The following is a 16,368-nucleotide window of genomic DNA, read 5'->3' on the forward strand; positions in this document are numbered from 1 at the left end:
GAGGAGGAGATGCACTGCAGTACTTAGTATCTGGTGTGGCCACCAGCTGCATTGACTGTTACTTTTGATTTTGACCCCCCTTTTTGTTCAGGGACACATTATTCAATTTCTGTTAGTCACATGTCTGTGGAACTTGTTCAGTTTATGTGTCAGTTGTTGAATCTTATGTTCATACAAATATTTACACGTTAAGTTTGCTGACAGTGAGAGGACGTTTATTTTTTTGCTGAGTTTATTATGTACACTGAACAAAAATATAAACGCAACAATTACAAAGATTTAATGAATTACAGTTCATATAAGGGGTGGCAGGCCAGCAGGTAGCCTAGTGGTTAGAGCGTTGGGCAGTAACCGAAAGGTTGCTAGATCGAATCCCCGAGCTGACAAAGGTAAAAATCTGTTGTTCTGCCCCTGAACAAGGCAGTTAACCCACTGTTCCCCAGTAGGCCGTCATTGTAAATAAGAATTTGTTCTTAACTTACTTGCCTAGTTAAATAAAGGTTAAATAAAAAAATGAAATAAGGAAATCGGTCAACATCATCAGTCCTGACATGTATATAGTAAATAAGTAGTGAAACACGTATTATTGAGTAGAACTTGTAAGGTAGTGATGAATAGTTGGTTAGAGGTTGTGGTGATATACTGCTATCTGTTGGTGACTAGAAACAATTGCATAATAGGAACTATTACAAATTGATGGTCCATGGAAATAAATATTAAACCCTGTTCAAAACAGTCTACTTCTCAACAATCCCAGAATGGACTTTAGTATGGGTTTAGTATTAGTAGGGGTTTAGTATCAGTAGGGGTTTAGTATTAGTATGGCATTAGTATAGTACTAGTATGGATTTAGCATCGGTATGGGTTTAGTATTAGTAGGGGTTTAGTATCGGTATGGGTTTAGTATTAGTATGGATTTAGCATCGGTATGGGTTTAGTATTTGAATGGATTTAGCATCGGTATGGGTTTAGTATTGGTATGGATTTAGCATCGGTATGGGTTTAGTATTTGTATGGATTTAGCATCAGTATGGGTTTAAGATTAGTATAAATGTTGTATTAGTATGGATTTAGTATTAGTATGCACACATATTAATTATACAGTATGAGTAACAGTTTAATTGTAGCTAGGCTACTACAGTGTGGGGCACTGGGCCTGTATTTTGGGGTGTGGGGCACTGGGCCTGTATTTTGGGATGTGTGGCACTGGGCCTGTGTTTTGGATTGTGGGGCACTGGGCCTGGGTTTTGGATTGTGGGGCACTGGGCCTGGGTTTTGGATTGTGGGGCACTGGGCCTGTGTTTTGGATTGTGGGGCACTGGGCCTGGGTTTTGGATTGTGGGGCACTGGGCCTGGGTTTTGCGGCGTGGGGCACTGGGCCTGGGTTTTGCGGCGTGGGGCACTGGGCCTGGGTTTTGCAGCGTGGGGCACTGGGCCTGGGTTTTGCGGCGTGGGGCACTGGGCCTGGGTTTTGCGGCGTGGGGCACTGGGCCTGGGTTTTGCGGCGTGGGGCACTGGGCCTGGGTTTTGCGGCGTGGGGCACTGGGCCTGGGTTTTGCGGCGTGGGGCACTGGGCCTGGGTTTTGGATTGTGGGGCACTGGGCCTGTGTTTTGGATTGTGGGGCACTGGGCCTGTGTTTTGCGGCGTGGGGCACTGGGCCTGTGTTTTGGATTGTGGGGCACTGGGCCTGTGTTTTGGATTGTGGGGCACTGGGCCTGGGTTTTGCGGCGTGGGGCACTGGGCCTGGGTTTTGGATTGTGGGGCACTGGGCCTGGGTTTTATGTATAGCTTGCCTACATAAGTAACATCTAACGGAAAACGCAGTGCAGGTTGTTTATGATGCAACTACATACACTGGAAAACAAAGGCCCTGTGCAAGGTTGTTTATGAAGTTCTTACCTTTGGAGAATTGTTGTGTGATGTTAACTGTCAGTGTCTCCCATAGATGGAGAGGAAACAGTCATGAAAGGATAAGTCACAGCCTAATGAAAAGGAAGTTCAGAGAGGGGTCAAATATTATCCTGGTTCCAATGTTTGGCTATGACAACAAGTCCGGCAAGACAACATAAACAGATCTGAGACACCAGGCTAGTCAAACATGCTTTGGATTTCCTGTTATTTTTTAAATATATATACATACATTGACAAAAACAAACAGTTACATGCATGCATTTCCACAAACATTAATGACATCACACTTGCGCAGACCCACACGTTTCCACGGTATCCACACCCAATACATTTGAGCTTTTCAAACAAAATTCCACTTTAACATTATGGGGTATTGTGTGTAGTGAAAGAACATCTGAATTTAATCCGTTTTAAATTCAGGCTGTAACACAACAAAATGCAGAAAAAGTCAAGTGGTGTGAATACTTTCTGAAGGCACTGAACTTCCATAAAAATGTTTTAACAGGTACCGGGTTACCGTGGGGGGTCATAGAGCAAAAGAGAGTATCTCCTTTCCATAAGATCGTATTAGTTTGTAGCCCAAACGGTTTGGATGCTACAGACAGAAGTTGGCACGTCGGTGCTACTGAGTGCAGATGAGTCCTGTGGGGCTTGTGGGGGTCGTAGAGCAAAACGGAGAACGTTCTGACGCTAAAGACGTTTTCGTGAGAAGATACTATGTATGTAGTATAGCCAAAACGATCAGTTTGAACTAGAGATTAGTTAGTTATTTTGGTTGCTTGTATAACCTTTGTGTGCACAGTGGGGGGCACCAGTCCCATTTTGAACCAAAATAACTAGCAAAGCATGCATTTGGAGATCCTTTTTAGGTAACAGGCCTATGCCATACTCAGCACAGACATACCAATGCTAGGTAAGGTGATATGTGATTTAGGAGCTTCTCTCCTCAGAAGAAGGTGTTCAATTTAGAAACAGGAGCAGCCCTGGGTCTGATAGTCTGGTCCGTTCAACATAAATAATGCACTGAGAATGTGATTGTAATTATATCAACAATGTAAGGGGTCAAGTGTGAAAAATGGCATCCCATGCCACAGCCAGAAATACAACACAGTGCAGCCGATTCGCTAACAGACTGGTGCCCGTTGGGCCTTTCTTTTATATCAAGGCACAGTGATGCATAACCCTCTTCTCTTCCCTGTCTTACCTCATCATGGCATCAGGGACACCTCTGACATTATAGAATAGAGACCTACAGTAGGCCTACCTAACGATCATTTATATTATTGTCATAAAGGCTGTGCTGGCCTGTTTTTATATGTATTATAAAACAGTAGCCTAATAACTTGCATGTTTTTCTGACTCGTAGTGGGAGGACCAAACGCCATGTATTTACGTCCATAGGAGATTATGGATTAGGGTGTGGTTCAATACAGTTTGACCATTTCAACACAACCTAACATAGATTTATTTTGTATTTTTTTAATAAAGCATTTTTAATATGCACATTTTCCCAGCGGTGGTGTGTTTCCACCAAACAGACTTGTTTCAGATCAAAATCAATGTGTGATGACGTAGTGCACACAAAATGGACTTTATCGCTTCCGTTTTCACGTACCGAATAAAGTTCAATGTGTTTCCATCGCATTTTCAACTCTACCGATTTGTTTTGCGTTAGATAGGAAATGTGCCTACTCTGGTCTTGGCACCTGTGACCTAGTCCACATCTCCTATATACAATGTGGGTGGGCTGTACAGGTTGGCTATCTACATGAGATTATTATGGATCAGAGACAGAGTTTTTGTATTTGTCAAACGGCAGTCACGCATCGATCACCATGTCACCAGATTAAGACCCTCGATATTTATTGGAAAGTAGCATCAAGCTTATCATCGTGCAACTTATTTCATCTGTAGCCTAATGAACTGTGTGGTTTCCTGAGTTGTAGTGTCACACGCTATATCATCGCGTGACTCCAAATTTACTTTGATATATTGGTTATTATATCAATATCTGCACATAAAGGCGTTTCCACCGGCGTTTCCTGCATAATTCATTTTACAGATAATATCTCACCATGTCGAACAAACAAATGATCTGTCGGCATTTATAAAATTACACAGCTGTCGTGATTTTTTTAATACTATATGACTTTACTCGCATAAAAACTGTGGATGGGAACGTGGTCAATGACATGAAACTTATTCAGAATTACATTCTAAGCTAAGCTAACTGCAGGCTAACCTAGACGTAGCATTGCATCATGGGAGACGAAATGCACCATGGGAATTGTAGTATGCTGTAGACGAGGGCAATACAGAAGCTTCAAAATGACAAAAACAAGGAATTGTGCAGTATGACTAACAAAAACAATAAAAGATCAAAATGCGTATCAAATCTTAAAGTACTGCATATATACTAACAGCATAATAACTGGTTATAAAGTGGCGGAATTGTCCCTTTATAGCAAGTTGTATCATCATGTCAAAGCTTCATCTCCTTGCAGCTGGAGATTAAACTGTACACTTAACCTGTCAAGGTATAGGGGGCAGTATTTTCGATTTAGGATGAAAAACGTGCCCAGAGTAAACTGCCTAATACTCGGGCCCTGAGTCAAATATTTGCATATTATTAGTAGATTTGGATAGAAAACACTCTGAAGTTTCTAAAACTGTTTGAATGATGTCTGTGAGTATAACAGAACTCATATGGCAGGCAAAAACCTGAGAAAAATCCAACCAGTAAGTGGGAAATCTGATGCTTGTAGCCTTTTCAAGTCATTGCCTATCTAACACACAAGTGACTTAGGGTTAATTTTGCACTTCCTAAGGCTTCCACTAGTTTCAGGCTTTTGCGGTGAACACAGAGCGAACAAGAAGGCCGGGAAGTTGGTGACTCAGAAAATGACATGAGTTTTGTGGCGCGCGTTCACGTGATGAGGTAGCTGTGTTCCATAACGTTTTTCAAGACATTGGAATCGTCCGGTTGGAATATTATTGAAGTTTTATGTTAAAAAGGCCCTAAAGATTGGTGCTATACAACGTTTGACAAGTTTCAACGAACGTAAATATAACTTCTTTTGACTTTTCGTCGTGAAATTTTGGGTGCGCTTCCTACATTTGGAGTAGCTTGAAGTTGCTAACTTTATGCTTTCGCCGTAAAGCCTTTTTGAAATCGGACAATGTGATTGGATTAAGGAGAGGTTTATCTTTAAAATGGTGTAAAATAGTTGTATATTTGAGAACTTTGAATTATGACATTTTGTTGTTTTGAATTTGGCGCTCTGATTTTTCACTGGCTGTTGAATAGTGTGAACCGTGGGTGGGACGGTAGCGTCCCACGCAGCCCTGAGAAGTTAAACGAGACGCCCCAACCGGCGTCTCGTATACAATGACACAACACAGTATACAGTATACAATGACACAGTATACAATGACACAACACAGTATACAGTATACAATGACACAGTATACAATGACACAACACAAGCTCTTACAGTTGTTATGGTAAAGAACATATATCACAACATGCTCTTACAGTTATGGTAAAGAACATATCACAACATGCTCTTACAGTTATTATGGTAAAGAACATACAGTATATGCTACTAGAGTATCACAACATACTCTTACAGTTAGTATGGTAAATAACATATATCACAACATGCTCTTACAGTTATTATGGTAAAGAACATACAGTATATGCTACTAGAGTATCACAACATACTCTTACAGTTAGTATGGTAAATAACATATATCACAACATGCTCTTACAGTTATTATGGTAAAGAACATACAGTATATGCTACTAGAGTATCACAACATGCTCTTACAGTTATTATGGTAAAGAACATACAGTATATGCTACTAGAGTATCACAACATACTCTTACAGTTAGTATGGTAAATAACATATCACAACATGCTCTTACAGTTATTATGGTAAAGAACATACAGTATATGCTACTAGAGTATCACAACATGCTCTTACAGTTATTATGGTAAAGAACATACAGTATATGCTACTAGATTATCACAACATGCTCTTACAGTTATTATGGTAAAGAACATACAGTATATGCTACTAGATTATCACAACATGCTCTTACAGTTATTATGGTAAAGAACATATATCACAACATGCTCTTACAGTTATTATGGTAAAGAACATCCAGTGGGGTCCGGAACACTGAGGTATAATCAAAACTGGAGACTGCGTCCAGGATGTCCGACCATTGTTTTTAAGGTAATCTACTAGCATTCGCATACGCCGATTCATGGACCGTCTATGTCCTGGTTGTATCTGGTTTATCTGAACAACATCACATGAGCACTAGCACTCAGTGCGCACAGGGAGCAGCACGAGCAGTGATGACGTCATCACTGGATGAATATAAAATAATATTTTCAGCTTGAGTGCTGGAAGAAAAAATTGGCCTCAGAGACAATTATTTAATTCATTCAATGGATGTTTTGTGCACAAAGGTGATGACTAAAGTGTCTTATTAGGGATTTTCTAATCTGACGTCTGTATGTGGCCGTGTATGGAAATTGTTTTTCTGGACAGGAGGGTCAGTTAAACTGCAGTACCGAAGCAAAACTATAGGAGCAGTCGTAAGCGTGCTCTAGACCGGAGCCTGGCCCCTAAGTCCGGAGTTATTGGAACCCTTGATAAAGATGACAAAAAAGACTAAAATAAATAATACAAAAACTGAGTTATATTATATGCTACATTTTAATTTTATACTAATACAATTGCTCAGAGAAAGAGATTTTGCTTAGCAAGTTATATACAGTTGAAGTCCGAAGTTTACATACACTTATGTTGGAGTCATTAAAACTCGTTATTCAACCACTCCACACGTTTCTTGTTAACAAACTATAGCTTTGGCAAGTCGGTTAGGACATCTACTTTGTGCATGACACAAGTAATTTTTCCAACAATTGTTTACAGACAGATTATTTCACATGTAATTCACTGTATCACAATTCCAGTGGGTCAGAAGATTACATACACTAAGTTGACTGTGCAACAGCTTGAAAAATTCCAGAAAATGTCATGGCTTTAGAAGCTTCGGATAGGCTAATTGACATCATTTGAGTCAATTGTAGGTGTACCTGTGGATGTATTTCAAGGCCTACCTTCAAACTCAGTGCCTCTTTGCTTGACATCATGGGAAAATCAAAAGAAAAAACAATTGTAGACCTCCACAAGTCTGGTTCATCCTTGGGAGCAATTTCCAAACGCCTGAAGGTACCACATTTATCTGTACAAACAATAGTACGCAAGTATAAACACCATGTGACCACGCAGCCGTCATACCGCTCAGGAAGGAGACACGTTCTGTCTCCTAGAGATTAACGTACTTTGGTGCGAAAAGTGCAAATCAATCCCAGAACAACAGCAAAGGACCTTGTGAAGATGCTGGAGGAAACAGGTACAAAGTATCTATATCCACAGTAAAACGAGTCCTATATCAACATAACCTGAAAGGCCGCTCAGCAAGGAAAAAGCCACTGCTCCAAAACCGCCATAAAAAAGCCAGACTACGGTTTGCAACTGCACATGGGAACAAAGATCGTACTTTTTGGAGAAATGTCCTCTGGTCTGATGAACAAAAATAGAACTGTTGGCCATAATGACCATCGTTATGTTTGGAGGAAAAAGGGGGAGGCTTGCAAGCCGAAGAACACCATCCCAACCGTGAAGCACGGGGGTGGCAGCATCATGTTGTGGGGGTGCTTTGCTGCAGGAGGGACTGGTGCACTTCACAAAATAGATGGCATCATGAGGTAGGAAAATTATGTGGATATATTGAAGCAACATCTCAAGACATCAGTCAGGAAGTTAAAGCTTGGTCGCAAATGGGTCTTCCAAATGGACAATGACCTCAAGCATACTTCCAAAGTTGTGGCAAAATGGCTTAAGGACAACAAAGTCAAGGTATTGGAGTGGCCATCACAAAGCCCTGACCTCAATCCCATAAAAACTTGGGCAGAACTGAAAAGGCATGTGTGAGCAAGGAGGCCTACAAACCTGACTCAGTTACACCAGCTCTGTCAGGAGGAATGGGCCAAAATTCACCCAACTTATTGTGGGAAGCTTGTGGAAGGCTACCTGAAACGTTTGATCCAAGTTAAGCAATTTAAATCCAATTCTACCAAATACTAATTGAGTGTATGTAAACTTCTGACCCACTGATGAAAGAAATAAAAGCTGAAATAAATCATTCTCTCTACTATTATTCTGACATTTCACATTCTTATTATAAAGTGGTGATCCTAACTGACCTAAGACAGTGAATGCTTACTGCGATTAAATGTCAGGAATCGTGAAAAACTGAATTTAAATGTATTTGGCTAAGGTGTATGTAAACTTCCGACTTCAACTGTATATATATATTTTTAAGATAGGGGTAAAAATTATTGGATCCTCTGTTTTCATTTCTCCAGCACCCTCCCATTGAGAGGTTAATGACATTGAGCCCTTTTCTAAAATGTTATATGAGATTGGAGACCATTTTTCCATACAGAATCTTTTCACATCTTTGATATCCTTCATCTGAGCTTATGGACTGCCCTTTTCAATTCAAACCACAGGTTTTCAATGGGGTTCAGCTCCAGAGAATGAGATGGCCACTGCAAAATGATTTTGTGGTCAATTAACAATTTCTTTGTGGATTTTAGGGCTGACCCCATTTTAGTCGACTGGGCGATTGTTTGGTCGATAGGCTGTTGGTCGACTGAGATTTTTTTTGTCGAGCAGCGGGGATGTCAGTCCATCACTCTAAGACAGGCATTAGCAAGGTAATTACGCATAGAAGTAGGCCTCCCCGTTTGGTGATGTCTTTTTTTAATATTCTTTTTTTTTATTGTACGAACACAAAGAAAGTACAAATAAAGTAAAATAAGAGAACAACAAAAAAGATCTGGCAGTTATAGTGCACGTCATACCATCATCATATTAGTTACATTGACATCTTTGAATTAGACCTTCTCCAAGTACGAAACCCATTTTCCCCCAGTTTTCCTGACCTCTCTCCTCTTGTGTTCTTAAAGCAAAGGTCATACGCTCCATGTGGTGTATTTTTTTTACAATGTCTATCCATTGTGTCACTGTGGGAGGGTCTTTTTGTAGCCATTTCCCAGTGACAGCCTTTTTACTGGCTGCCAGTAGGACCTTCAAGAGGTACTTATCTCTATTGTGTAAGTTAACAGGTATTTCACCCAAGTACAAAGAAATTAATGTTTGTTCTATGTCAAATCCCATTATTTTTCCAATGTCTCAAATCAAATCAAATCAGTAGGTTTTGATTGCGGGGCAAGTCCAAAAGATATGAGAGTGATCGACCCTCGATAGGCCGCATTCTCTCCAACAAGGATGTAGGGAGCCAGTCTGGTTTTGATTTCAGTTTAGGTGTTATGAAGAAACATACAACATTCTTCCAACAGAATTCTCTCCATGACCTTCAGTTGGTGGAGCTTTGTTGAGTCTCTAATATGTTCAACCATGTTTCATCAGTTATTTCAATGTTAAGTTCCTCCTCCCATTTCTGTTTAATATAGTTTGTAGAATGTTTCTTTGAGGATTGAATACCCAAGTAGAGATTTGAGAGAGTTTTTTTTGTTACTCCCCAAGTTGTATGCGTTAGTGAATACTTGGATTAGTTCTGGAGGTGCTCGAGGGTCAGTCACTTTTATCTCCCTTAAGAAATAATGTCAAACTTGTAGGTACCTGTAAAAATCTTGTTTATCCAAGCCATGTTTTTTACTTAGGTCCTGGAAGTTATCTAGATCCCCATTCCTTATAATTGTACTGAATGATGTGATGCCTTTCTGCATCCATTGTTTAAATCTGCTGTCCTGAGTTGCAGGGATGAAGCTGGGGTCGTATGCGGGCCAACTCAGCAGTTTGACCTCTCTGTCTAAATTATTTTGCTTAACTACCCTAAACCATGTCTTCAGAGAGAAATTAATCCACTGATTTTGTCTACTGTATATTTCTATTACCATGTCCTTATTTCCCAAAACTGACTATATGGGTGTCTCTGTCAAAGTAGTCTCGATGTCTTTCCATTTGGATTCGTTTTCTGAATTGCACCAACACACCAGAGGTCTCAATTGGGCTGGCACATCATTTTTTAGGTTTGGTAAGGCCATACCCCCACAGTTTTTTGGTAATTGTAATGTTGAATTAGAGGTCGACCGATTATGATTTTTCAACGCCGATACCGATTATTGGAGGGCCAAAAAAAAGCTGCTGCCGATTAATCGGCCGACTATTATTATGCTATTTTTTTATATGTATATATATACACACACACATACACATACACACACACACACACACACACACACACACACACACACACACACACACACACACAGCTCTGAAGTGACAACGATACTGAAGAGTCTGCTTAGGAGACAAATACTCTCAACTGTTTGAATAATAAAAATAGAGTTTAAGATACCTGTGATGAATGCTGAAAACAAAAACTGTAATTTCTATATGCAGGAAATCCTATTTTAATAATGGGCATGATAAGAATTGACTACCAAAGTGCGAGTCATAATTCCCCTGACACCTTCTAGCAAAATCTGAAAAGCGGTTCCTTCATTTATTCCATAGGATATTTTTAGATTAACTTAAAATAAGGTCTGTGTTTGGTTTAGGCTTACACCACCTTGCCAATTTTATAACTGTGTTGATATCCATAGGATATAACTCTGATCAATATAAGCGAAGATAAACATTTTTGTAGAGTGGATTTATGAAAATATGTTGACAAACGTTACCTAGTGAGGTTTACACGGGTATCAAAACGCCAAGGCGGTTTAAGCACAAAACACAGACCTTATTTGAAGTAGATCAAGACATTCTCTATGGAAGACATGAACGGTAAAATAACGAAGGAACCCCTTTCAAGTTCAGCCGCAAGTTATTACAGGAATTATGACGCGTCGACTATTTCTCTCTAAACCATATACCTTTGACTATTACGAGCCTGCTGCTGCCTACCACCGCTCAGTCAGACTGCTCTATCAAATCATAGACTTAACTATAATATAATAAACCTTAGGTCATTAATATGGTCAAATCCGGAAACTATCATCTCGAAAACATTATTCTTTCAGTGACATACGGAACCGTTACGTATTTTATCTAACGGGTGGCATCCATAAGTCTAAATATTCCTGTTACATCGCACAACCTACAATGTTATTTCCTAGTTCCGTAAAATTCTGGCAAATTAGTTTGCAATGAGCCAGATTCTGTATACCCTGATTCTGTGTGCAATGAACGCAAGAGAACTGACACAATTTCACCTGGTTAATATTGCCTGTTAACCTGGATTTCTTTTAGCTAAATATGCAGGTTTACAAATATATACTTCTGTGTATTGATTTTAAGAAAGGCATTGATGTTTATGGTTAGGTACAGTCGTGCAGCGATTGTGCTTTTTTTCGCAAATGCGCTTTTGTTAAATCATCCCCGTTTGGCGAAGTCTGCTGTCTTTGTTAGGAAGAAATAGTCTTCACAGTTCGCAATGAGCCAGGCGGCCCAAACTGCTGCATATACACTGACTCTGTTTGCAAGAGAAGTGACACATTTTCCCTAGTTAAAAGAAATTCATGTTAGCAGGCAATATTAACTAAATATGCAGGTTTAAAAATATATACTTGTGTATTGATTTTAAGAAAGACATTGATGTTTATATGGTTAGGTACACGTCGGAGCAAAGAAAGTCATTTTTCGCGAATGCGCACCACATCGATTATATGCAAAGCAGGACAGGCTAGATAAACTAGTAATATCATCAACCATGTGTAGTTGACTAGTGTTTATGATTGATTGATTGTTTTTTTTATAAGATACGTTTAATGCTAGCTAGCAACTTACCTTGGCAACGTAAAGCAGGTGGTTAGAGCGTTGGGCTAGTTAACGTAAGGTTGCATCCCCAAGCTGACAAGGTAAAAATCTGTCGTTCTGCCCCTGAACAAAGCAGTTAACCCACCGTTCCTAGGCCGTCATTGAAAATAAGAAAGTGTTCTTTAACTGACTTGCCTAGTAAATAAAGGTTTTAAAAAATAAAATAAAAAAAATGGCAAATCGGTGGCCAAAAATACAGATTACCGATTGTTATGAAAACTTGAAATCGGCCCTAATTAATTGGCCATTCTGATTAATCGGTTGACCTCTATGTTGTATATCTAATTCTGGTCTCTTACTCTTCCAGATAAACCTTGATATCCGTTTATCTCTAAACTGTTTAGGTGGGATTTCTATGGGCAGTGATTGGAACAAGTACAGTAACCTCTGCAGGATGTTCATTTTGATTGTTTCAATTCTACTACTAGGATCTAAGGGAAGTGAATTCCACCTGTCTAGGTCATCATATATTTTCTTGTTGATGTAATTCATGCAATAAAGTTTGGGTGTATCTTTTGGTAGATATACTCCAAGATATTTAATGGATGAAGAGATCCAGTGGAAGTTATACCTACTCTTCAGCTCTTCCTGTGGGGTATAATTATATACTAGGGCTTGGGTCTTGTGTACGTTAAGCACATATGTTCCAAATGTTTGTAAAACATCCATCAATCTAGGTCCACTTGAGCCTGGGTCTTTAAGGAATAACAGAACGTCATCAGCATACATGCATATCTTATGTTCACTGCTTCTTATTGTTATTCCCTCTATGGTTGGGTCCTGTCTTATTGTTATTCCCTCTAAGGTTGGGTCCTGTCTTATTGTTATTCCCTCTAAGGTTGGGTCCTGTCTTATTGTTATTCCCTCTATGGTTGGGTCCTGTCTTATTGTTATTCCCTCTAAGGTTGGGTCCTGTCTTATTGCCTGTGCTAATGGTTTGAGGTAGGAGGAGAAGAGCGTGGGGTAAAGATTACAGCCTTGTCTTGCCCCTCGCTCTAATTTTATCGTTCGTGACAAATGTCCATTTATCTTTATTCTAGCGGTCGGACATGAATACAGTGTTTTGATGCACTGTATCACTTCTTTGTTGAAAACAAACCTTTCCATAACTTGGAATAGGTAATCCCATCCCACTGAATCAAATGCTTTTTCTGCATCTAGACTGATTAATATTGCTCTTGTCTTATTCTGAGTAATGTGGTCCATGACATGTAGTGTTCTCCTTATATTGTCCTGTGTCTGCCTATTTTGTATGAAACCAGTTTGATCTCCGTCAATCAATTCTGGGATTATGTTCTCCATTCTTTTGGCTATTATTGATGCATATAGTTTATAATCCGTGTTAAGAATTGTGATAGGTCTATATGAACTTCATTCCTTCTTATCTTTACCCTCTTTTGGGATTACAGATATGATGGCCTCTCTCCATGATGGTGCGAGACACCTCCCCCCAGTTAAAACAGGCCCTTAAGTGGAGGTGTTAGTTGTTCTCTGAAGGTCTCGAACCATTCTGAAGGGAAGCCATCAGTGCCTGGAGACTTGTTTACTTTTAGTTGAGATATTGCTTTATTAATTTCTTCGGTGGATATTTCTAAAGTTAGTCTATCATTTTGCTCTGTCCCAATTGAGGGGAGATCAAGTGAGTTCAAAAAAGGCTCTATTGTCTGTACATCTGCCTTCTCTAGTTGCTTGTACAGATTTGTGTAATATGATTCAAATGTATTCTGTATTTCATCTAATTTGCATGTGATCTTCTTTATTTTGGGGTCTTTTATTTTGAAAATGGTATTCTGTGCTTGTTGTTTCCTGAGTCTCCATGCTAGTAATTTGGTTGCTTTTGAGCCTGCTTCATAATATCGTTGTTTCAGGAACCTGAGGTTTTTCTCTACTTCTCTATAAATCTGGTCAATTTCCTGTTTTACCTTTTGAGTCTCTCGTAATGGAAGAGGATCTTTGTATTGACTATGAGATCGTTCTAAGTTTCTTAGTGTTTCCTGTAATGTCAGCAGTTTCTGTGCTTTAATCTTTTTCTTGAGCGATGATGTGGCTATGATCTTTCCTCTAATAACTGCCTTAGCTGCATCCCACAATGTAGCAGGAGATACTTCCTCGTTATCATTATTCTCCAGATAGATGTTCAATTCTGTCTTTATTCATTCCTTGAATGCTGGATCATTCAGCATGCTTGTATTAAGTCTCCATAGAGTATTTCTTAGTTTGCTATCAAGGTGTAGAGTAAGGTAAACTCCATTATGATCTGATAAGTCGCTCTGCCCGATCCTACAATCCTTAAGCCTGTGTCTATCTGCACTGTACATGAAAAAATAGTCTAACCTGGAGTGTTCAGTGTGGCGGGCTGAGTAAAAAGTATATTCCTTATTGGTCTTGTGGGTGTCACACCATACATCGAGCACTCCTAGATCCTGCAATATCCTACTGATCTTTTTAGCAACTAGACTCATGTTCCTATTTTTATTTGTGCTGTCCAATTTTGAGTTTAAAATAGTGAGAAAAACCCCTCCACATATAAGAGTGTCAGGTTTCTGTGGTAATTCAATCAAACACCTTCCTGTAGAAGACCATGTCCCTCCCTGGGGGTGCGTATACATTAAATAATGTAACTTCCTTGTTATCCAGTTTACATTTAACAAGTATAAATCTACCCTCCTTGTCTTTTATTTCTGATATAAACTCAAAATTAACTGAATTTGGGATCAAGATTGCAATTCCCCTTCTACCCGTTTTGTAAGGAGAAAAAAAGTATTCCTATATCCCATTTTCTTGAGTTTCTCGTGTTCAGGTGTGGATAAGTGAGTTTCCTGTCAGAACAGTATGTCAACTCTCTCCCGTTTCATCTTTGCTATTACCTTACTTCTCTTGATGGCACTCCCCAGTCCGTTTACATTGAGACTTATGACCTTAAATTCCCGATGATGCATCCATATAAATAAAAAAACCTGTGCACCATATCTGCCTGCTTATCTTGAGCCTAAAAATGAACGAAAAATCAAGAACCATAATAAAGTAAACCAAAGTGGGAAAATACTTAGGTATTTGGACTCCCATGTCAGAGGACTGTCTCTTGCCTCTGGGGTTTGAGGGGATGAGCCTGTCCGCAGGAGGGGCCCCTCGCTCAGATATGAAAATGCGTAACATAGTCACAAACTAGACCTGTTGGAAACGAAAATAATAAGGGCGCCTGTTTCGTCGCTTATACACACCGGTTAATTACAAGTGAAACTATATCGGTCATGCGTGCATATCCTGAATCCTCCCCTTGATATGTCCTTCTGTCACCCCGTTGTCAATGTGTCATTAATCCTTAGTTAATATATATGTTATTAACGTGACGCTACTTAGTGTGTTCATAAAGAACACATACGTTTGGCTACTCACCTTGTTCAGCATTGGGGGGAAATAGGGGAGATATTTAACCAATTGCGATGTCAACCGTAACAACCCAACGTCTTAACAGCTCGCGGTAACTATTCATTCTGTTAAATCCTCTTCAGTGTCTTCCATCTTCCTGTTGGAAATGCCTGAGTCTCTCTCGGATGTGAACGTCCTCTCGCCGAGGTGGTTTCCCTCTTTCTCCATGGCTCTGCTTGTCGATAACGATCCATGGGAGAGCCTGCTCGAGTCTTTCTGCCGGGGATGTCGCCTTTCTCCTGGCGGTATACTCTACTGGGATGCCTCTCGACTTCAGATCCTCAGCCGCCTCGTCTGCATGCTCGTATGTAACCGGGCCATTTTCCAGAAATACCCGCATTTTTGCCGGGAATGGTGTTTGGAAGCGTATACCCTTCTCTTTAAGTGCTTTCTTAATGGGGGTGTATTCTTTCCTTCTTTTCAGTATCTCTCCCGCGTAGTCATGATCAAAGAACACTCGTTGGCCTTGGAAGCTAACAGGCTTTTTCCAGGTTGCATGTAAGACTTTCTCTTTGACTGAGAATTTTAGGAACCGTACTACTATGGATCATCGCCCGTTTGGGGATGTCTGATTAGTATTTCTGATTGTCTCAACTCACCACCACTAATGAGCTGTGTGTTTTCTTCACTTCAAACAGCATGTAAACAAAGTCTGTTCCTCAGTGTTTTTAAAAAAAATTCCGGGTCTCTCCCTTTCGATAACCACTGAGCCTCAGCGTGAAAGGGAAAAATTGCATACTCTGATCCAGTGGAAACTTCATAAAATACCTGATTACTTCTTAGCCCTTGCACAAATACAACTGTGTCTGTCTGGAGCTCACTGGCTCCGGAAACTCTGAGTTCCCAGAATAGTTGATACAATGTTGCAAGTTTTCTAGCTAGCTGTGGGCTGGACCAGTTGATAGTTGATACAATGTTTCAAGTTCATTGTAGACAGCTGGAGTAGAGAGATGAATGAAGAACATGAACAAACTTCCATGCGTAGCCAATGTGATTTTATTGAATATGTATTTGAATAATTCTTTTTCCTGATATTTTTTTATTTGATGGCTTTATGTAGGCTATTTTTTTACCTAGTTGGCAATAGAACAAAAATA

General features: G+C 39.8%; 2 protein-coding genes across 6 annotated transcripts in view; one reads left to right on the forward strand and one right to left on the reverse strand.

Moving 5' to 3' along the window:
- LOC115149443 (zinc finger protein 462) overlaps positions 1–16,368 on the forward strand; it is a 70,729-nt gene that overhangs the window by 15,771 nt on the left and 38,590 nt on the right. The gene's annotated exons all lie outside the window — the stretch shown is intronic.
- Positions 1,136–2,442, reverse strand: LOC115148350 (extensin-like). Its single transcript, XM_029690266.1, has 2 exons — positions 2,430–2,442; positions 1,136–1,809 (listed from the first exon to the last, which is right to left on the reverse strand). The coding sequence occupies exons 1-2, from the start codon at positions 2,440–2,442 to the stop codon at positions 1,136–1,138; spliced, it is 687 nt and encodes a 228-aa protein (XP_029546126.1).

Source organism: Salmo trutta, chromosome 15, assembly GCF_901001165.1.
Source record: "Salmo trutta chromosome 15, fSalTru1.1, whole genome shotgun sequence".
Classification (NCBI taxonomy): domain Eukaryota; kingdom Metazoa; phylum Chordata; class Actinopteri; order Salmoniformes; family Salmonidae; genus Salmo; species Salmo trutta.